The sequence below is a fragment of the Falco punctatus genome (genome assembly GCF_963210335.1).
Source record: "Falco punctatus genome assembly, chromosome: 4".
In the NCBI taxonomy this organism is placed as follows: Eukaryota; Metazoa; Chordata; class Aves; order Falconiformes; family Falconidae; genus Falco; species Falco punctatus.
This window is the reverse complement of record NC_137583.1, coordinates 115,567,921-115,590,755: the sequence shown is the minus strand read 5'-3', so window position 1 is coordinate 115,590,755 and position 22,835 is coordinate 115,567,921. Positions and strand designations below refer to the sequence as shown.

At 51.1% G+C, this 22,835-nt stretch overlaps 1 protein-coding gene across 1 annotated transcript in view; it reads right to left on the bottom strand.

Moving 5' to 3' along the window:
- Positions 1-22,835, bottom strand: part of LOC308063679 (hydrocephalus-inducing protein homolog) — a gene marked incomplete at its 5' end in the record, with an annotated part of 100,414 nt that overhangs the window by 74,527 nt on the left and 3,052 nt on the right. Inside the window, 6 exons of the mRNA XM_080386980.1 lie at positions 2,660-2,843; positions 6,038-6,239; positions 8,818-8,942; positions 14,424-14,623; positions 21,269-21,477; positions 22,634-22,715. Coding sequence (XP_080243106.1) covers positions 2,660-2,843; positions 6,038-6,239; positions 8,818-8,942; positions 14,424-14,623; positions 21,269-21,477; positions 22,634-22,715 — 1,002 coding nt within the window. The remainder of the gene's footprint in view (positions 1-2,659; positions 2,844-6,037; positions 6,240-8,817; positions 8,943-14,423; positions 14,624-21,268; positions 21,478-22,633; positions 22,716-22,835) is intronic.

The window sequence follows — 22,835 nt, the reverse complement described above, 5'->3', positions numbered from 1 at the left end:
GGGCGCTGTGTGGGCTGAGCTGCCCAGTGGTGCCCTTAGATCCTCCAGCTGCTGGGGTCCTCTGCCCAGAGAGCTGCTGACAGCCCTCGCTCGGCTCCTGCGTGACAAACTGTGCCTTGCCAGGCTTACCAGCACCACCCGCCACACAAACCATCGCTGCTGCTGTGCTGAGGAAGGACGTTAATGAAATGCTGAGAGTAGTGATGATGCTTGAGGTCTTCATCTTAGAGGGGCACCAAGCGGGGAAGGAGAGCACATCCTGAGCCTTCAAACCAAATCTCTCCTTCCACTGGGGCCAGAAAACAAGCTTCTGGCAGCCTAAGGCAGCAGTATCAGTCTTTCAGGTCAACTATCTAACAAAGTACTCTTTTGCTGCTCGTTTCTGCTGGATCACAAGTCAGTGGTACTCACTGGTCTATTTTATGTGCTGCCATCAGATATATTGGCCTTGTGGATGCTTCGGGGCAGTTTGGTTATTACTCAGAGGCTGACAGAGGCAATACATCTCCCGTTAACGGAAGCAAGCGTAACACAATTCATAAGCAAAAACGAAGCTAAGCAGGAAAGGAAGAAAATTAAAAAGAACCGTTGGCCTGGTGAATATGTATCTGCTAACAACAGCGCGCTTTTCCAGCTGAGTGAGTTTAGCTGACTTTGGGATTCGATGAACTCCAAGGCCAGCACATCTGTGACAGAAATACAGCCGACATCTCCGATAAATCAAATCGGAGACACGCTCAGAAAGCCAGACTTACACAACAGCTTGTCTCCCACAGGCTTGGATGGCTGCTCAGAATGTTCATGCTCACATGCTAATTCCAAAATCACTGCCTCCTTTTTTGTTACTATTTTCATCCACAAGTTAACCCCATACAGGCTGAAATAACCCGCTGCAGCTTCCACAGAGAGCAACACCTGGCAGCTACCGGCCCGCTTACACAGCAAAGCTGCTGCACAAACCCTGCAAAGCCACCCTGCCCAGAGAGCCTTTCCAAGGCTATCGTCCCTCCAGCGGCCTCCTAACCTCTGGGAACCTCCAGCCGCTTCTTCCAAGGGTTTGATTCTTTCTGTAGGGTGCTCCCAGGGTGATAGGTGGGAAGAGCAGCAGCCGCTTTTGGCCAGAAGGTCCGAGGCAGCAAAGTCCAGGCTCTGGCGGGGCCCCTCCAGCAGATTTACACGGCGCTGCCAGAAGGGGCCTGCCCAAGCTAAAAGTTACGGGGCTGTCACCGGGGAGAAGGTTGTGGAAGTCGGCGGCAGTGCATTCTTAGATTTTACACTTGATAAAGAGGAAAAAATACTAACATTTGATGTGAAGACACCCATATGCCGGGGGGGAAGACAGACACCAGCGAAACTCTGAATGTGAAACTCATTGTTCCACAGATCATGGAATTAATGGGAATCAGAAGATTGATAATGCTGGACAGGACAGAAGGGGAGAGGCTCCTGCAGTAGCCCACTTACGCTCAGTCCTAGAGCAAACTATAACATCAACACAGCCATTTAGGAAAGGTTTCCACTCAAGACTTGAGGCCAGGCTACACTCTGGCTCCGTACAGCGCTACACGGGGCACCAGGACTCAGTGGGCAGCCAGGCTGCTGGACCTCACCCTAATGCACTTCAGGAGCCCAAGAGCAGGTTAAGCTCGTTATGGAGGTATAGTCGGCTGTACTGGAGCAGGAGCCCTGGGACACGCTCCAAAACCGGCTGACACACTGCAGGATGCTCTTCATGTTCAGCTGATCAGCTCCCACTCCCTGCTACAGCCCTGCTGCTCCGACACAGGCTCTTGGTCACATCACACTGCTCTCAGCTGCGGCGGTGTGAAACTGCAGCTGTGCTGACATGGGGGGCTCTCAGCCTTGTACGGGCTATAGGAGCAACCAAGAAGAGAACATGATCCCCTTCCTTAAAAATAAATAACAAAACAATAGTTTCCCCTATTTTACAAGAAAGAAGAGGCTAAGATTATTCTAGGGTTTGCTCCAAGATGAGAAGGGATTTTACACTGCTCAGACAGCAGGCATTCATCATCTCAGACCATGCAAATATTCAGAATCAGGGCTCTAGTTAATTGAAGGACATGAGGTTTTGTTTGCATAAATACAAAAGCAAAAACTTTTCTCTAAGCGTGCAATAGAACTCAAAAAAGTCCGTTTAAACCCGCCAGCCTTGCGTGCAGGCTCACAGACGACACTGGGAGGGAGATTCAGGCACGGTCTAAGTCCAGATTATATGAAGGGATTGGTCTTGCCGCAATTAAACTTGGGCTGAACTTGCCCTCCTTTCCATAGAGGACCTTTTCATTCTTCAGTATGTGAACTAATACTCATGGTTAATCCCCACACACTACGTGTAAGGAGTGCCCTTATATATAACCATCGATACCTCGGAACACTGTCAGGACACTTAGGAAGTGCCCTTAATTTACAGCCCTTGCAGCAGAGCTCAGCTTTAGGCAGGCTCTCAACGCCTGCCCGGAGCTCGCAGTTTAGAAATGCTTTTTGCAACAATCTCTCCCAGCCTCACTAGAAACCTCACGTCTCCCTCTAGGCACATCAAGACACTGATGCGGGGATCTGCCAAGCGACCTCATTCAGGGAGAAGGAAGAGGAGGAAGAGGAGGAGGAGGAAGGGAGGTTCTCAGCTATCACTTACCACTGGCTCAATGGCAAAAATATCATCAGAGAAAAGCATAGAGTCTTCCTGCACCTTTGCCCTCTGGTTCTGGAAGGCACGGGAGAGAAGGGCAAGGCGCTCTTGGAGCGTGGGGTCCACCGCGCGCTGCTTGAGAAAAGAATTCCTCTCATTCTCCTCCTGCTTCTGCAGCCTGCGACAGCGCCTGCAGCCGTGGGGAGAGACAAACCAAGCAGATCATTTAATAAACAACATATTTGCAGAGACTGTCATGTAAGCGCAGGAGCAGCAACGCACTGGGGGAGGAACAGCAGCAGCAGCTCAGCGAGGGGCTGACCCCAGGCCACGGGGTCCCAAGCAGATCAGGTTATCACTCCTGCACTGGCACGGCAGGCACTTTTACGCCACACTCACAAGCTAAGAAGAGGGGTTTGAAAGCTAGCAGCCCTCAGGAGAGCCTCCTGGCTCTAAGCTACTGCCACGACTAATGCACAACCCCACCAACACCCTCAGATGGCTTTGCCGCCCATAGAGGTGCTCGGGGGAGACGGATGGAGATGAAGGAGCACACACTGCAGTGCTTCACTGGGAAGCGGAGAAGCAGCCGGGCTTCAGCTGCAGGTTACCAGCATCACTTGTTTATCTTCCCTTTTGCACCGGCAGGGATAAGCGAACTGGCTGCTCCGTTGCCTACACTGCCATCCAGCAGAGGATCCCAGAGCACTTGCAAAGCAAACTAATGCATTCGGGCATCGCATCACTTGAGTGAAATTAACGGGTTTAGGTGCATGAAGCCAGAGGCCCTGAGAGCCTTGCCTGGCATTGAAACAGAGCAAGGTCTTAAAAAGATTAGTCAGGATGTGTTTGGTACTGTGCTCTGGGTGATGCTCTCTTTGTGTTGAGGTAAGAGAGAGATGGCAGGGCCTATTCCCTCCCACTGACCACGTTCAAGTAGAGGAATGTGCTCTGAATGATTAGAAAAGGTAAAGGCGTGTACTCTGAATAATTAGGAAAGGTTCCATTGAGGATGTTAAAGGAAAACCATGAGTCAGAAGATCATTGAACAAAGAAAGTTGAAAGGTTTACTCCACCTAGATCCCACCTATTATGAATAGAATGATTAGATGTCGAAATCAAATGAATATGTATGTAAAGATGTTGTAACCTCTCACAAAACCTGTATAAATTACCCGACTTTTCACTGAAAACTTCGGAGCTGGTTTGTCCAGTGCGAATCGGTAGCTCCCCAGTGTTGCACGAAATAAATAAAAGACAAAATTAGTCTCCGAGCTGTTACTCTGTGCCGTTTTGGCATCAGCATTAGCCAATAAAGAAGTCAGCACCAGCACCTCTGAATCCAAACCCCTACATCCAGCCTTGAACCACTTCACCTTTTTCCTCTTTTGGGCCTTCTCCACAGAGCTTTGACACAGGTCACCTCTGCCTTACTTGGTAGTTGTAGCAGCGATCATTGCAGCGTTGAAAGCTCACAACCGAGAGGTGAGGAGGGAGCACTGCTGCAGAGCACTTGCTTCCCAGCTGGCACGTGGATGTGCCCCCTTCACGCTCCAGTCCCCTGGCCACCAAGAACCAGCAGGTGACTACTCGAGGGGGGTGAGGGGAAGGCTCCGTACACAGAAAATCGAGGCAACACGCTATAAACAGGACAGCAGTCACCACCCAGCTGAATTCCAATACAATCAGCAAGGAAACACAGTCACGGACGTTCCTAGCGGCACACAGACAGAGCCTCGGGCAGATGCTGTCACCGGTGCCAAAAATACTTTCTTTGGCTCGCTCCCAGTGGAGTGTCGTGGGAAATGTTTCTCCATGGCTGACCTACAGCGCTGTGCATGAGGAGGGCTTCCAGCCACCGACATGAGCAACCCTCAACTCAGCCATCAGCAACGGACAAGAATTCCACCACTACATCCCAGAAAGTCCTGCAGGAGGGAGACAGAGCAAGCCCCTGGGTAGACCTTGTGACGAGCCAGGTCTTTCTGGGTGACAGCAAAGCACAGGCTGCTGCACTGCCTCCTCCCATTGTCAAAGTCCTCTCTGCTCTCAAAAGATCTCAAAAGCTGCTCCGACAGCAGCACAGTGGCCTCGGAGCCATGACCATCCCTAAGACTGCAAGTAAGGAAGAACAAAGCGCCCTGGTCACAGTAAAGAACACAGGCTGGCATGAGATCAAGCGTCACTGCAAAAAAATTGGGGAAACATGTTAACTCTGGCGAAAGCTGGTTGCTTCTGAGGGGACAGAGGATCACTCAGGGTCCTGTCTGAGACGGGCAGCTGGGGAGAGATGCGAAAAGAATGGCACAGGGAAGTACTAAGAGAAGGTCATGAGATTTTTTCCTTTAGCACACTGCGCTTGCACCAAAGTCACACACTGTGCAATTAAAAACAGAGAACAGTGGGAAACTAGGTTTGGCCTTCAAGGCATTTCTGACCTAATTACATTGAACTTTATTTGCTCAGAAGCCCTTAAAAAGTGCTCCAGTTGAAGGCAGTTTCCTGATCAGCTCTGGGTTCAGACTAACTCCTATACACCTACAGCCGTCCAACTCTGAAAAGTCACACAAGGACTCCCTAAATCACCCCAGCTTTGAAGTGTCGTTTCCAGTGCCTCCCCCTGGCCAGAAGCGTTTCCTTGCTGCCCCAAACGGAATTTCAAAGCTTCAGAGACACCCTCTGGAGAGCCTGCCCCACCTCTCAGCACCGTGAAGACACAGGTGCTGACGCCCAAAGGCACTTCCAAGTCCTGTCCCTGACTTCCCCGCAGAACCCTCCACCTCCAAACTCTCCCCAGCCCCGGAGAAGGGGCAGGGATACCTCGTTGTGCTGGAAGCCGGGACAGCGCGAGGCAATTCAGCATCCTACAGCCGGATGGCCTCAACGTTCAGGGCCAGCAAAGCACCCTGCCCTGCGCATTACTGCAAAAGCAGGCTGAAGGAGGTTGCTGTCCTACCAGAGCTGGAGGGGAAGAAACTGCAGTGAATATCACAGCAGGTACGCTGCCTGCAGCTGTTAGGTGCTACTGCTCAACGCCGTCCCAGGTAAGGAGTGCCGACACTTTCCTCAGCCTCACAGACCCCCTGCCAGCCCAGGGACCAGGCCTCACTGATTTAGGGCTCCCACAGACGGGAATTTGCTCTCCGAGGAAATGCAGCCATTGCAATCAACCTTTCCTCCCCAAAACATCAGCTGGAACATGGATGGAACCAGAATGGGAAGCACCGAGCTCCATTACCCTGAAGCCCAGGGACACAGACCCAGATGCGGTGGATGCTTTATTTCTCCTACACCATCCAAAAAAGCACCAACATCCCTCTGAGGCCGTATGGTAGTTTCACCCCTGGGCAGTGTGTCTTACTGAAAGGAATCTTTCCAACGAACCTCAGCTTCTCCTGATCCTCCTCCTCTTGAGTAAGAAAAGCCTTCCACTGGAAGTGGGCTATGATTTTACTCCGGTTGTGGATGACCACACATCTGTGATTTGACAGCGTGATGTAGGTCTTCCCAACTGCCAAGGAGTTTCTGTCCAGCCTAATGTTGACATCTTCAGCGGCTCCATGAAGGCTTGTGTGCGTATCTTCACCTAGAACAAAGCAAAAGGCAGACATTGCTCATCGCCCTTGCTGATGGGAGTACAAGGAACGGAGGAAGCCACAGGGAACAGAAGTGTCACAGCTTTTAGCTGTGTGAGCAGTTCCACAGATCAATATATTTATTGCATCCCGAGAGCTGCATGTGTACAGCATGAGGATGTCCTGGGCACCACCTTAAGCACCTTATTTCTGGGTGGGCTTGTAAAGAATTATCCCCAAGGTGACACTATCTACAGGGAGACGTTTTCAGTGTGCCCAGGTGGCCTTTGGGTCACCATCCCATGCGGGTCACAGGGAATTCTGCATCTGAGTCGTTCAGGTGACTCTGAGGAGGCCCCACCTCGGTCACGGCTTGCCCAGAGTCTCCTGCAAGCACGCCACCAGGGTTGTGTCTCTCCTGATCCCTTGTTGCCAACAAGCGAAGGTGCCTGGGGCATGCAGGCAGAAGAGGGAGATAAAAAGAAACAGGCAAAGTGACAGCCCCCGGCAGGATGGGACGCAGATGAGAACTTCACCGTGTTGGAGCAGCAGGGCCCTCACTTGCTGTGGGTCTGTGAAGATAGGTCGGAACGAGACCGGTGGGGCACGGCCCACACCCACCTGCCCATCACAGCCCTGCAAGTCCATTTCTTCTGCCTGGAGCCTGTCGGTGCCTATGCCCGAGCGTGCAAGCCTGCACCGAGCATTCCCAAGCTGTCCCACAACCCGAGCGAGCACACCTTTGCTTTCCGCCTCAGACCGAAGAGGAGAGAGCCCCTGGCTGCGCACAGCAGCCGATTAACACCTGGAGTCTTGCTGGAGCACCTGCCAGCCCTTCACCCTCCAGAAGAGATCCCCACCAAAGCGTCCCTCACTGCCAGAGCTTCCAAACCTTCATTCTTCCCAACCAAGCAACTCCCGGGAGTCAACTAAGCTCAAACTTGAGCACCGAGCCTACTCTGCCTGTTGCAGGTGAGGGTCTCCCAGGTGAGAAGCAAACCCCAAACACGAGACATTCTCCGTCGAAATGGCACTTCTGTGGAGCGTGTTTAAAGCCTCAGAGCCAGCCCCAGCTGAGAAGGGCAGCGACCCGGCCAGCCCTGGAGAGCATCCCCCTGCCGAGGCAGAGCCTTCTCCTCGCTGCACGGGTTACAGCAAGGCAGCCAGGGGATGGACCTGCCTTTCCAAGGCTGCCACGCAACAGCACGGGGGAGAGCTGGCTGCCTTCTGGGTGGACTCCTTAAACCCTAAGCCAGACACAATGCGGCGAATCACAGTCGTGCCAGAAGAAAGAGAGCCCCTCTCTTGGAGGGAGGTTGGGAATGAATCACCCTTCAAACAGATCTCTGCAGCCATTGCCTCACCTCCACACATGAAGAGTTCAGCCTTCATGCCTGTATAACCTCAACTTCTCTGCTCTTAAGGGAGCCCAGGAGGAGTGGGAGGGATTCGTGGCCAGAGATGAGTTATGTTGCGAGAAACAGCAACGTCCCCATGACTGGACAGCCTGCTTTCTATAACAGACAACCCAGCGTACAAAAATAACCGAGGTTCAGAAGCGTTACAGAGGCAGGCGTGCTTTATAAGCCTTGCCTTCCCCCTCCACTGAATCCTCGGCATACGTTGGCAAGCAGAGGAAGCAGGACCCAAGAAATGGGAGACATGCACAGTGCTTTGAGCATGTACAACTCAGGTTCATGGAAACATGACCTAATGCTCTACGGGACAACTAACTACGGCAAAATAAACTCCACTAAAACTATCATGGTCTCACTTCTAAACCCATGGCCACGTGGGTCTTGAAATAATGGGTATAGTTTTGATCTTCAAAGCCAAGCTGAAGCCTTTGAAATTTAATTGTTCTTTCTGCCCTTCTCCAAAGTACAGAGCAGCTTCTATATGAAGACTGAACAGGATTCCTTAACCTAGAAATCACACAAGAGATAGTGTAAAAGCACAAACGGCCTGGGAAAATCCAAAGGAGGAAAAATTTGTCACCATTTGTCGTAAAACAGGAACCCAAGGGCCTGAAATAGTATTAGTCAGAAATTACAGAAGTGTAGTACCAGCACTTTCCCAAGGAATATTCCTTCCTTTGGAACGTACTGCCATGGGAGCCTACAGAAGCTCATAGCTACAAACCCGCAAAGCAACTGGACAAAGGCTTGGAAGGTAAAACCATCAGAAGTGATTAAACAAAGATGGGAATAAAGCCTCCAGCACAGAAAAATACTAACTCCAGGGCCCACGAGGCAGAAAGCACATACACTGCCTGCTTCTACACGCTTTGCTGAGCATCCCCTACTGCTGCTCTCCTGGAGAGGAACCGGGCACACAGACACACTTACACTTACGCTCCTGGCTGACACCAGCATCCCCCAGGGAGAGACCAGCACGCAGCCACACAGAACAAGGGCACACTCAGCCTTTGCCCCTTACCTGCTCACTTGAAGCACCAAAACATGCAGAGGTTTTGAAACAAAAGGGTTTAGAAAGAAAAGAGTTTAGAAGGAGCCTGCAAAGCAAGTTTAACAGTCTTCTGCTTTGAAGGACGCAAAGCGTGGGCACCATGCAGTGTCCAGCACTTACCTGTGTCGTAGTGTACTGTCAGGGACCCGGAATAATCACCCGTCTTCTGTGGGTGGAAGTCCACTGTTACTTGCACGGCATCGCCAATCCCAAGAGTCCCAGCAGAGCGATCAACAGAGAAAGGGCTGCAACACAGAGAGGCACATCAGGATTACTGTGGGACATTTGGGGACTATGTGGCTGTCTCGCTCACTTCAGCTCACCTGCGCAAGCAAGAAGCAAACAAACCACAGTTAGCAGAAGAAAAAGAGAACAGACAGTATCAGAAACTGAGCCACCAACTCGACTCCTGAAGAGCTCCAGCCCTCAGAACATCCTATGCTATAAAACGACCTCGTCTCCCCCATACCCTGCATCCAGTTCTCTGCAGCAAGGCTCAAGAGTCTGACTGCTAGCGGTACGATCGGAGGAGGGTTTTTGAAGGGCACAGAGATGGTGAGGGTTATTTGCATGCACAGCCTGACACGGACTTCCTCAGGAATCCGTCTTGTCCTGCCACCTATACACCTCAAGAGATACAAATGTCAAGGCGATGCCTGTCCCAGTGAGATTGCAGCCTGGAAATCAGACAGGGAGAAGAGAATTTCTTCTTGAAGACCAGAGAATAACTGGAGTTTAAGTTGCAGAATTCAACTCTTTTTTTTTTTTTTTTTTTTTTACCTTGAAAGCATCCTGGTTTTGCCTAAGAAAGGGCACATTTTATCAGTGTTTCAGTGAAAGCTGCTCTAAGCAAAGAAAAATCTGTAGGAGTGCAAAGGCACATTAGAGTGATACAGAAACAAGAAAACAAGACACAAAAGGAGTACCCATTTACAGCCTGAACAATTAAATCTCTAGCTAAATGAAGCACCATTAGCAGGAGCATATCGAGGCAAGTTTAACAGGAGGTTTTCGGTGTATTCACAAGCAATGCAGTCTGGGGCTCCGGGTTGTAATCCAGGCTTGGTAACTGTTTGCTTGGCCCGCTGGAGGAATTCTGTGCAATGCGTTGGAAATAATGATGAAAAGGTGTTGGTGTACTTCGGATTTAACACGAGCAATTATGATTTGTGGCCAGGTAAACAGCTCTTGGCTGACAGACACATAATTCAGTTCTTTAACGCTCAGGGAAAAGTCAGATGCAACATGCTCCTGCACAACAGCAGCTGGGCTTTGCGGCTCCTGTACAGCCTCACTTAGAAAGCAAAAGGTACTGGCTTTAGTGCTTTGCTGGTGGTCAATTTGTCACCTCAAAAACACCTTCCAGAGAGTTTCCCAGTGATTAGGGAATGCAGCACACAAAAATAATGAGAAAATCAGGAGCCATGCACGAGCTGAGCTTCATTCATGGAAGTAGTGACAGCTGATGAAATTGCTGGAGTTCCTGCTCATTAAGGAGATATTGCTGCAATTAGGGGCCTGACCTGCTCCCATTACAACTAGCAAGAACATCACCAGTGACTAATGGGGAAGCACTGGGCCTGCAATGTTCACGTGCTGGACCTGAGACTTTTGAGAGGGAGGAGGAAAGCCAAGGTGCCACCAGCCTCAGAACCGGACTGCTCTCCATGGCCCTGCACCTGCACTGGGGGTTGTGCCTGGTTATACTGGGCAGGGCTCTGCTGGTGCTTGGCTGGCATCACTGCCTGCTGGGGGAAAGGCACAGAAAAATTCCCTCCCACCTTTTTTTTTTTTTCTCCCCCCCCCGCCCCCTGCCCCAAACATGGCCAGAACAGAAAAGCTGCTGTTTAAGGGCCACAATTCAGCACCACCTCCTATCCCGTCCCCTTGTCTGCATACCCCTGCCCTCAGATAGCTGGGATGGGAATGACACTCCCGAGGATGACTTCAGGGGGTGCCCGAGAAAGAAGGTATCTTCCCATCTTCAAATTATCAGAAGAAGAGGATCCCACCGAGGTCAGGACTCATTCTCAGGACTGAGAAACAGAGCGCAAGTCAGACACCGCACCTCCTGCCTCCCACCCCATGCTGTACCCACGGGACAACTTTGTTACTGCTGTTGCAGCTTGGTATCCCTCACGTAGACCTGGTTCTCAAAGACCCAGAGGGATGCAAGGTCCATGCTTAACCTCAACTCTGAACTTCAGTGCACGTCACTAAGCTGTTCCCTGCAGCCTACAGATAAGAGATGCTAGGGAAACGTCCCTGACACACTAATAGCCACATGAAAGCCACTGCCAAGAGATGAAGCTGGCAGGCTAAACTCTGGCCTTTTAGCCATTAATTGTGAGCTGCTCTTTAGGATAATTCTTGTCCTGTTAGATCTACCCTGTTAGTGAATCACTACTGCTCCTGAAACGACAGGAAAGATAAGGTTTGGAGGTTTATTAACAGGTTCTCTTCTGACATCCTTTTTAACTATGCCCATTTGTACGTTTGCTTTGTTGTACAACATCTAAACTGTCACAGGTCCAGATCTCCCAGCGGTGCCTTGCAATCCCCGGCTTGTATAAACTCATCTAGCCGCACCAGCCCGAGGGAGACCTTCCCAGCAGAACCTGCTGAGATCTTGCCCGTTACTGCCCTGCAGAAAGGGAGCAACTCCAGACTAGTAAGCAATTTCATAGGGATCTGTTCTGGCATCTGTTGTCCTGTCTTTGTACATCCTGTGGTAACTCTCCAATCCCACACCTCGGTGTCGTATATGGGTCCTACAGGGGGCTCCTAGCACTGCACCTTGTAGCATCATTTCCTGAGCTTTCAGAGCCTGGTGGGACATTCCTTAATGTATCTTCTCAGACGGATCCTCTCTGACCCCAAAGCACAGCGTAGCACAAGGTCTGTAACATCAGGAAAAGGCAGTGCTGCGCTGAGATCTGCTTCCAGACGCCATTTTCAACTGAAACGTACTGGAGTGACATTTATCTCCCTGAATGCCATGGAGAAGAAACTCGTTATCCAGCCTTAACAATGAGAACGACAGGAAGAGACTTTCTATATTTACACTAGTACTGCGCTGACTCTCCAGCCTACTTGTCACGCTGGCTGGGAGGCCACTTCTTTCCTGCTGGGGTTGCTGGAGCCACTGAGCTCACCTGGGACCTCGGGGCAGGTACCTGGGCAACTGCTCACAGCACAAGCAGCAGGGAACCCACTGTCACACAGTGCAGTCCCCAGCACTGGCTGGAAGAACCGCTCCTGGCACACCATGGCCTCATCACACAGCGAGAAAGAACGTGGGAGTTCTGCTCTCGGGCTGCAAGGGAACGTGCTGACCTGGTCAAGAGGGGGGAACACTCGGATTCTGAGTGGGGGATACAAGCTTGGGGCACTACAGTCCAGATACTGGAGGGCTGGGCTGCCATTCACTGGGACACAGCAGAACTGCATGCAGCCGAGGGATGGGAAATGCAAACACCTGTATTTGGGGTGGAAGAATCCCTGGCAGTACAGGCTGGTGGGCACAAAAGCCTTTCTACGGAAAGGGAGCTTAGGGGCTGCGGCACAGGACGTACAGGGAGATGCTGGGATAAAGGGCTTTGCACAGCCTGGAGGAGGACAGAGCAAGGCTGGTATTACCCGATCTTACTTCTCGTGTTGTGTGCACACCCGATCGAACTCTGACACTGGTCTTGCTTTGAGCGCCGTGTTTGCTCAGATGATCTCCAGAGGTCCCTTCCAAAGTTATTCTGAGTTTCTCTTCTCCATCAGCCCGATTCCATTTCACATAGCCCCCAAATTTCTCATATTTCCTATACATCTGTGCATATATGCAAACAGATGGTAGACAGACAGGCACTGGAGGAACTCAACCTCTAAGAAAGTTCCCAATGAAGAATTCATTATGACATTTTGCTGAACACTTAAAGCAAAAAAAATAAAAAGAGCAGAAACACAGGAACTTCAGAGTATTTAAAAAGAAATCTGAAGGAAAGTGGGGGTGACCTAATTAGAATAAAACACTGCTTATACTCAAAGATTTAAATCATCAGTTTGAAATTTCAAACTGGCTTTCAAAAATTTGTAATGAAATGGAAGAGATGACTGATGCCTTCAGCTGACATGGGAAATCTTACCAGCTTTTGATCTCTGCAGACACACACAATCCAGTTATTCAGAATTCTACTTTTTTGTGTGTCATATGAAACTTTTGTAACGCTTCCCATCTCTCTGTTGCAAATCAGGACTGAAAAATTTAATTGTTGAAGTTCAGCATAAAAATCGTATCAAGCAGGATTCAACACACGCTGGATCACTCAACGGAACAGTTGGCAAGGACGTTGCCAAGAGATGCCAGACACGACTGGGTATCTGTTTTGGTGGTGACGACTAGATCTGGAAATCCCAGAGGGAAGCTGCACAGGGATTTACAAGGTCCTGCCTATGTATTTCCACAGTGACAAGCAGCAGCCTGCTTGAATAGCATCCTGGAAGCCTGTTTCAACAGCCTTGCCAGGCTTTGGTAGGAGCCTCTTGGACCCTCACGCTTCCCAGGAGAAAGAGCAAAGAGCCTTCTCTTGACCCCTGTTTTCCTGGGGAAGAAACTGAAGCAACTCAGGTGCACTAAGGCAGATGGCACGTCTTTGCTGCGTTCTGGACCTCAGCTCCTGCACCAAGACCTCTGGGACCAAGCAACTCGGAGCTAACTACCAGCCAGCTGAACTGGTTTCCTTGCAGGTGCAGTGTCAAAAAGGCACTACCCTCTCCAGTTCAGCAAACTGGAAAACCAGTGACTGTCTTCTGAGACCAACAGGAACAGTACAGGCTGTCCACAACGCCGCACATGTCAGGCACCTGACCAGGAGACTGCCCAAATACCACGTGCTTGTGGCCTCCCAAGGAACGTGTATATTTGGCCAACAGGGCCACATACCTATTTCAGAAGGCACTGAAGATCAAGGAGCTTGCCGGTAGCTACTACAAAGTGCTAGAGCACTTTCCAGGAGATCTGAGAGAGACAAAGCTCTACAAGAGGCTCCCAACCCACGCACCAGGTATTTGCTGCATCTTTGGCCTGTGCCCCCGCTGTAAGGCATTCCTCTTTGGGGCTGTAGTGCAGCTTTGAAGCCGCTGCCAGCTCATCTCCACTTAAGAGCTCATTCTAATGAAGAATATTGGATCCCAGGGACCAGATCAAACCTACTGGAAAACCAGGTTCTGGACCCCACAGGGGTTTTGTCAGGGTCTCAATACCAATTGCTTTGATCTATCATCTCTGATTGCACTCGCTACTCTAGACAAACTGCTGATAAATTCTTAAATGTCTCTTCCACCAGCTCAGAGCTTGCCCATTTCTTAACACTGCCCTTGGTCTGCAGGAACTGAGCTCCTGGAGCTGTCGTCTGCCCCGCAGGATCTTCCACAGCCCAAGGGCAGTCCAGCTGCCTTCTTACAATTGCTCTTTCAGTCTAACAGAATCAGCCTTGCACGACTGTGCACTGAAGACACCGTTGCACTATAAAACTCCACTCTGCAGCTTGCAGAGTTTAAGCAGAGGTTGCGCCATGCTTCAAACACTATAATCAACAGCAAAACCCACGTGCCCTGCCCATCTCCAGCCACGGCAGCAGCACGGCAGCTCACATGCTCTGGTTCCTTTTTGTCGCTGTTTCCCAACTATATTATCACACCACAGTGTTTTGCACAAAAAGAGATGAGCTCCCTACCTCTGAGTGCTGATGCAGTAGCGGGCCACCCGGTTACCAACGTTGCGAACCAGCAGCGTTTTCTGGGTGCTGTACTTGACGGGACAGGCTGAGAAGTTCACCTGGTCGGGGAAGTCCAGGATAGCTCGGGCACCTATAGCTCGGATAGGCACAACAAACTTCTCCCTTTCTGTGATGCAGATGAGCTCGTGGAAATAATCCTGCAGGGAAAGAAACAATCTCAGCACAATGCTTTTAGCACCATTCCCACGGCAGAAGAAAAACTGCTGTTTTCTAGGACTGTAGCAGTATCATTCAGTAACGCAACAGTACCTTTTACCTTCATGACCTTTCATTCCAGTAGCATGACTTGCACAGGGTTGTTAACTTGCAAAGAAGAAACAAGCCCACTGATTCACCCGCTTTCGCAGCAAGCTGGCAGCACCACAATTACCTGATGCTTTGATTCCGAGGCACCAAAACAGAGTCGCTTCACGCAAGGGATCACAGCACTAATGGAACCTGCTTCAATCGCCACCGCAGACTATTGGAAGCACCACTGAGAACCCAGCTGTGCCACAGCACTAACTCCAACGCCAGCAACGCGGCGACCTCGTTGAAGCTCGGCAGGCGATGCTCAGGTGCACTTTCAAAAGGACTTCACCACATACGTGAGCAACGGTCAGTCGCTGGGGAAATGCTTCACAAGCTGGACACGGTAATTGCTGCGATGCCAGGCGAGTGTAGGGCACAGCTGTATTTCTCACCCCCTCCCACAGCCTTACAGGGCCAAGGCTGGGGACACGCACCCTTCAAAAGCCATCTGACCCATCTCCCCACACCAGAACCGGCTCAGCTCTGCACCCAAAGTGTCCCTCCAGATGTTTCACAGGTACTTCAAAGCACTAACAACTCCACCCCTGCCCTCAGCAGCCTACGCCAGCTCTGCACTGCAATTCAAGAGAGTTCTTCTCTGCCTAATCTCAGTTTCCCTTTACATCTCACCCCAGCCTCAGGGGACACAGAGACAGCTCTGGCTGATGCCTTAATCACACCCCTCTGTAAGGTCTGTTCTAGAGGAGTAAGTGACGGGGTGCCTGGTTAGCACACCCACCCCAGGCAGGTGGCATCGGGAGCTGCACACGGGGGACACTCAGACACCCCACCAGAGCAAAGCCGGCTGTGCATTCCCAGCCACTGCCTTCTGCAGAACAGAGCCAGGCAATCCCCCCCCATCCCGGCTGCCTGGCGTTTAGCAGCAGGAAGGCAAATCAAATTACCAAAAGCATTTTACTGTAGGGATGAGCAGATCAGACCCCAGATGGATGGCAGGCACCGCTGGCTGCGCTGCAAGTACCACCTTGCCCCCATTGAAATCAGTGAGGAAACTGTTGCCCCAGGGCCAGGAGCCATTGCCCCCAGCAGGCTCTTATGGATGAGCTGATCAAAGCTCTGCTTCTCATCACTCACTGGCTGCCCTGATTTTTGCCCCAGTGCTTTTAACTCATTTGATATTCTTGTAATTGTTGAAGCAGGAAGCGCTTTGATTTAGGAACCGCACACAGCGGCAAACTCCCTTCAGCAGAACTGATCCGGATTCCTCCACGGCTGGGATTTCCTGCTCCCATCCCCTCCTGGAAGGGCCCTAAGGCAGCCAGCCCAGGCACAGACACGGACCCAGTGCTCCAACACAACAGCTGACACCCAGCGCCTCACCCACCACCCAGCACCTCGCCCACCGCTAAGGTTGCCAAAACAGATGCTGCCCCATCCAAGGCACAAAGAATAAAGAAGGATCTCTTTTTCTAGACATCTCAAACAGTCACCCTACAAACTGCACAAGGGCTTTTGCTTCTCCTATTTGGAAGGTAAAATACTAGCAAGGGAACTGCAGCAAGCAACCTGCAGGATTTAACATCATATTGCAGGCAAGGGTTTCATCTTCAGCAAGTCTTTGTGAATTAGCAAATTTGTACTCAATCTTGCAGCCCAAGCCCTCTAAAATAAAAGCTATGGGCAGCCCATATGACTTTAAAGCACCCATTATCTCCCGGGTACTTCACCTCCCAGACTGCTCAGATGCTCAGAAACTGCATTAGCAAATGGAGAGTGCCATTTGCTTTTGCTGTTGTTGTTATTTCGGCCACACTACTGTAACAAAGGCAAGTCCAATTGAAAGCTACCTGCCTTAGTCAGTCTTGGCATGCCATATTTACTTACCTCTCTCTTCCAGATGCCAGGTAGACAGAAGAGGATGCAAGTACAGATCAGCAGGGAGATAAAAAAAAAAAAAAGGAACTTCAACAACTGGAGCTACTTGAAGGAAGTAAAAGGAAGTAATTGTCAAGTCGTTGTCATTGCTAAGGAGCAAATGGATCAACAGCAATGCAATTAAGAGCCCAAGAAATAAATACCCCCCAAAAGCAAGCACTGGCAGCCTTCCCAGCTCCCTTGCTGGTGAGGGGCACTGGGACCACCTGCACAGCAACGAACAAGGAAAGGGAATTCTTTCTCCATGGACCTGAGGGCAAGGCTAAAGCAGCAAGGGTTTGGTTTCACAGAGACAACCACAACCTTGAGAGAGCAAGCTGCCTCTCGCCATTCCTGCAGATGCACATTATGCTCCAAGCCCCCTCTCCAGGGACACCGTGGGACATGGCATCCCGTGCAAGGCTTGACTCAGCCCTTCAGAGCGGGCTGACCCTTCAGCCACGCTCTACCACCCCACCAAAGTGGGACCTTGCACCAGGCTGAATGCAGCGTCAGCCCAAACAGGGGGAAAGCCAAGGCAGAGGGGTGCTAGGCAGAAGCTGGCTGCTTGTGTCGCTGTGAACCCATGGTCCCTTAAGCTTTTGAAAGCTGAATTGCCCCCCTGGGGGGGGAACGGGTTGCAGTCTCCCCTGCAGCACTGCCTCGTGCTACCGGGACACTACCTCTGCTACACGCTTGCTTACAGCCTGGGCAACTGTTGAGACCAGTTCAAAATCTCGTTCTGCTTCGCAACTGCAAACCCTTAGCAGACTGTTTAAGACCAGGTTTCTAAATAGACATGCCTGGATGACAGAGGGGCTGCAACCCATCTATGCTCTAAAGTCTGTTGTGTTTAGACACAGCTTCAGGCTACAGATTTTCATGAAAACATGACTTCATCCTTCATACAACTCCCCTCTCCATTGCAAGGATGACAGACAGTTGTACGATGGTTCCCCTTCTCTCACACCCCTGTGACAAGCAGGAAGTTACAAGCTCTGGCCTTCCAGGTATCACCACTGGCATCTGAACTGGCACCCGCCGGAACTGAAGCAGCTGCTCATCTCTGATGTTGTTTCAGGCTCTCTGCAAACTCAGGGGCTAACGGTAATACTGCCACAGCGATATCAACCTTAGCTGCCCACAACACCACACTCGGATGTCAGATTTCCTGCATAACCCATCCTAAATCCTGCACTGAATTCCTTGCAGCAGACGACTTGCACAGAAAAGATCCTTGTAGCATGAGGTAACAGGGCAAGCCAAGCAGGGAAAGCTCCCGCTGAAACCCTGATATCAAAGGCTGGAAAATAAGGGCCATGACAAGAGAGGAGGGACCGGAGGATGAAGATCCAGTCGCAGGAGAAGGGGGTGCCCCTGCGCCTGCCCCCCTCAGCTGCCGGTTCGCAGCACTCTGAAATGAGTCGCTTAGCTCCAGGTTCGTTTGGCACCGGGCCATTTGCCTTGGTCTTCTGCCCCTTTCCTCCCCACACGAGCCATCTGGAAAGTATACTTGGAATAGCTTCTGGGCGCTACAAAGCATCTAACAGGGCTGCGCTGAATTGTAAAGGACTTCATTTCACCGATGCAGTAACTCGCTGTCCTGTCGTATTTCATATTAATCAATGTGCATTAATTCAGTCTCCACCGAGCACCAGTAATGAATTTCACAAACCTCACAGACTGAGCTGGCATTGCCGGAAAATAATGTATGGCTACAGTGAAAAGACCAAGAGGGCAAAACAGAATAAGCTGTGCTGGTTTTATATGCTTCTTCCTTCCTTCTTCCTTTACAATAAACTATTAATAAGCCTGAAGGACACACAAATGGAAGTGTTTCTCTCTGTTGTTAATCTGCCAGTCAGTGCCACAATGGTTCCCAGTTCAGCAGAGACTGTCAGACCATAATGCAAGGACACGCAGGAATGTGGGCTGGCACGAGAACACCCACGCTGTACAACTGGAGCCACAAAACAGAAACGTGCAAATCAGAAGCAGCAAGAGTAACTAAGTGGAAACGCTGCCCAGCAGAAAAATTAGCAGTTCATTTATAACACAAGTGCCAATAAACCAACAGACACGTCAGCTGTTTATTTATTTTCTGACAGTCCGAGCACGTGGCACATTCCCAAATGACTGTGAGACAGTAGGAAACTGCTCATTTTCCAAGAAAGGGCTACGTGGCATTTCAGCCACTAACAACTCACATGCCCCGATTACTTAGGGCTTAGCCACAATTTTACTCCTTTCAATCAGGAGTGACTTCGCTGAAGTCAGACTTACTCCAGGGAAGAACAGATTCAAAGCAAGAGAATTATATAAACCAACTCCCAATCAGGAAGACCCAGACCCCAGTTCACTGGGTTACCCACAGTCCCTGTGGATCGTGCAGCATCAGGGATGTAGGGGTTGTTCAAAGGCAGCACTCCTGAGCCTTCCACAACTAACACAGATACTCTGCAGGCAAGCAACTGCAAGCCCAGCGCAGGTGGCTTTACAGAACCATTTCCCAAAGCCTGCCTCTTGGCCAAGGGCTTTGCAAGGTGCTCTGCGCCTCCTGACCACGCTGTGGATGCATTTCTAGCTCAGCTACAGCACTCTGGCACTTCGCTGATTCACACTCCATCACGTATGAGCCAAAACATTCCGTTTGTACAAAATTCTGGTTCTGCTGTACAATCCCCATGTGCTCCTCACTGAGCAGCACGCATCCCTCTCCCAATGTCCTGCAAGGAGCACAAAACCCAGTTCGGCAGAAACCGCCGTGGTGTCGCTGAAGCTGTGCAGAGGACCTTGCTGGCACAGCTCCCTAATGCCACACACTCACCAGTTCAAGGGCAAGACAAGGGACAAAGTACTGGACATGAGTGCTCCTGGGGGTTCTCTCACCCTACTTCTATTTGGGGTGATGTTCATCTGTTGCTCTGCTGCTTCTCTCTAGTTGAAGAGCAGCAATTTGCCCTTCATGGGAACCAATTTACTTCCACACCCAAAATGAATGCTAATTCATACTAATAAATCACATTTTAAAGGAAACAGCGTCCTCTGCAAAGCCTACCTCGGTGAGATTAAGGTCTTGTGTCACTTGGGCAGTATGGAGAACTGCCCTAGGCCAACATCATTTTAACCTTCCATACGAATGACGTAAAACCATTTCTCAGTCCCTCCCCAAAGCAACAGATCATTTCACAAGCTCAGGGAGCCAGGGACCGCAGGGCATTTCCTCTCTAGTTTGCTACAGCCACGCTGTTTGAGGATAGGACAGGGCATTAAACTAAATCTAAGCAGCGAACACAAGATGAGAGAACAGCTGTGCCCAAAGGGATCCTGCGCCTCTGGCCTGGTGCGGAAACGCCAGCTGGCTCAGAGCGACCCCCTCACCTTGCATCACCCACAAAGTCACACAAAGAACCCTGCCAAGAGGCAGCAGAGTGCTGGTGCAAAGAATCAGCCTGTCTGTATTCCCCTGCGATGCTTCCTCCCTTCCATGCCATGTGCTAAACCCTTCTGCATTAACAAGCCTCCAGACCACACTGTCACCCCTTCACATCACGGCACAGTGCAAGGCTTGCCAGAGCCACAGCACCGATGTTCCAACCTGCAAGCAAAAGCATGGCACACGGGGCAGGGAATAGGTGCCAGCTGACACAGCAGCCACAGCCACATGCACGCAGGCACAGCCACACCAGCGTGACTGCCCAAAGGCTCCGGGGTAAGTGTCTGCCTGCAGATTCTACCTGCCCCTTCATTCCTGTGTGCGCTCCAGATGTCTCTGTCATCTGCAGCACACCGACCCCCTGCTGATTAAAGACATCTAGAGCTCAGTGCGGCTGTGCCAGGCTGGCTCCCCGCCACGAGCACAGCGCATCTTCTCCCCTAGAATCACAGCTGGAGCACAGGCAGGCAAGTATCCTCAGGGGCAGCACAGCGGCAAGGCTGGAACACAGATGGTATGAAAAAGCATCACCTTCGCTCCAGCCCAGGGTGAGGAAGGGAACTGGTTGCCAGATGGGAAAGAGGAAAGCTCTCTGCATCTATTCACTCCTCTAGTCTTTTCCATCATAATTAAGCCCCTAACACTGAGTGGAGAGGTGGGATGGCTAAACATCAACACCCCTCCCAGCCATTTTCCTACTGTCACACGTGCACCTTCCCCTGCAAATGCCCAGGAAAGCACAGGGAGGGAACGCACAGCCCGTCAGTCCCTGCTGCGGTGGCATCGCATGGTGCTGCCAGCCAGGCTGCCTGACCACAGCCTAGAGCAAACCTTGCAGCACGGCACGGGTTATAACCAGTGCGCAAGGAAAGTGCCGGCTTCAGACAGAACGTTCCGCTGTCTCACTGCTGTGTCCAATGTGATACACATTCCAGTGACTCCAGTTTTCAAAGGTGGTGGTCCTCACTCTGATCAGGCTCAACTTCGCGTCCTCCAAACAACAGGTCAATTTTAAATAGGCTTTTGTTATTTATAATTATCAGAGCAAACCCATAACCATACAGCAACGGACAGATATTAGCAGTGCCGCAAAACCCACAGCAGACGCCCTGTTCTGAACCCAGCCCCGCAGCTTCGCCTCCCGCTGAAGGCACCTGTCTCTTGGGACCTCCAGTCTCACCTTGTTCTCATTGGGGGTGAAAACGATGTGGAAAGTCACAAGCATGCCAGGCGGTACTTTGCGGCACACGGCATGGTGGCTGATCAACTTGAAATAAGGTGACCTCTCCAAGGTGACCTTCAGCAGCTGAGGAACCTGCAGAAAAGGTAAGAAAGTATGATTTTGCAGCTCGTGGAAACAGGAGGAGAAGAGACCTGCCGACAGCCTTCCTTAACCACCTTTCCAAAGCACTTTTAGCTCTGGAGGTACGTGCACATAATACACAAGAGTCAACATTAATCCCTTCTGCCTGGGCAAAACAGCTCACGGCCAGAGGCAGCAGGGCGATGAAGGAAGGGCCAAGCAGGGAAGACACCAGCAGCACGGAGGTATAATATCTGAATCAAGCCACCCGTGTATTCAACAAGCCCAAAGAACCTGCCGGCTTCTGCCCATACACATCCAGGCAGTCATGCCCCTAGAAGGGGACTGTGTTATCTGAAGGCCAAACAGTACGTGTTAATCCTGGGGGAAGGAAGAAATGCACTTTAACGTGCTGCGTTTGAGCGGGGCACTCAAGCTGCGGTGCTACAGTCATGCGGGCAGACCAGCAAGAGGAGGAGACCACACATACTGTGGCCTCACTGGGAATAAAAGCAGGCCTGAAGAGCAAAAGGAGGACCATGGGAAGACAAAGAGACAACCCCACAAACTGAGGATGACTAGGAAAATTCACAGGGAGCTGTAAAGAAGCAAGGGAGAAGCACAATACGCTACAAGGAAAGGCTGATGCAGAGGATGAGAGCCAGCAACTTGACAAAGTGATGGAAAGCCAGGCGACCCCCCCCCCCCAGGCTGTGCCTATCAACTATGGGCTCCAAAGGCATCTTCTGCCTCGAGATACATGACCGGCACTGACTGGCGCTGGAGTCTCAGTTTTAAAAGCCAACCTCTGCTCTCTGGAGGCTCCTGCTGCCTGTGACCGTAGCCAGGCAGCTGCCAGCGCAGGCAAGCCAGATCCCCGGGGACCCCTGCCCACCCCTAGCAGTCCCTGCAGGCACCCTGCTGCACGGTTCTGCCCTCTGGGACACCACCAGCACACAGACAGCACACAGGCATTTCTCAAGCACATTGAGAGCGACGCCTGAGCACCAAATCTCAAAGTCTAAAGCAGGTGATTTGGACTGACGGGCAGCTTCACTGACAAACAACAAACCCACAGGAGGCTTGGAAAAAATGGAGGCTCGTTCTGCACCACCCACCCGAGCCTGGTAACCCGTGGCCAAGGCAGTCCTGAACTCTCCAAACGCCCTTGGAACCCAGCAGGGTCCTGGGGCAGCGGGTTCCAGGAGCCAGTTTCACAGTGCACACAAGCAGTTTGGTCACCAAGTCCCTTAGGAGAGGAGCACGTGTGGCTAAGACCTTCAACAAAAGCCACCCGGAACACCTGAGGGTGCTGAGGAACAGCCTGAAGACAGAAAAGCAATTGTACAACACAGGTAAGAGCAGTAAGTATATAGCGAAGCACTTCTGTAGTTGCACGATTACAGAGCCTCTATTTGGAATATATTTTGCTGTCAGCTGGATT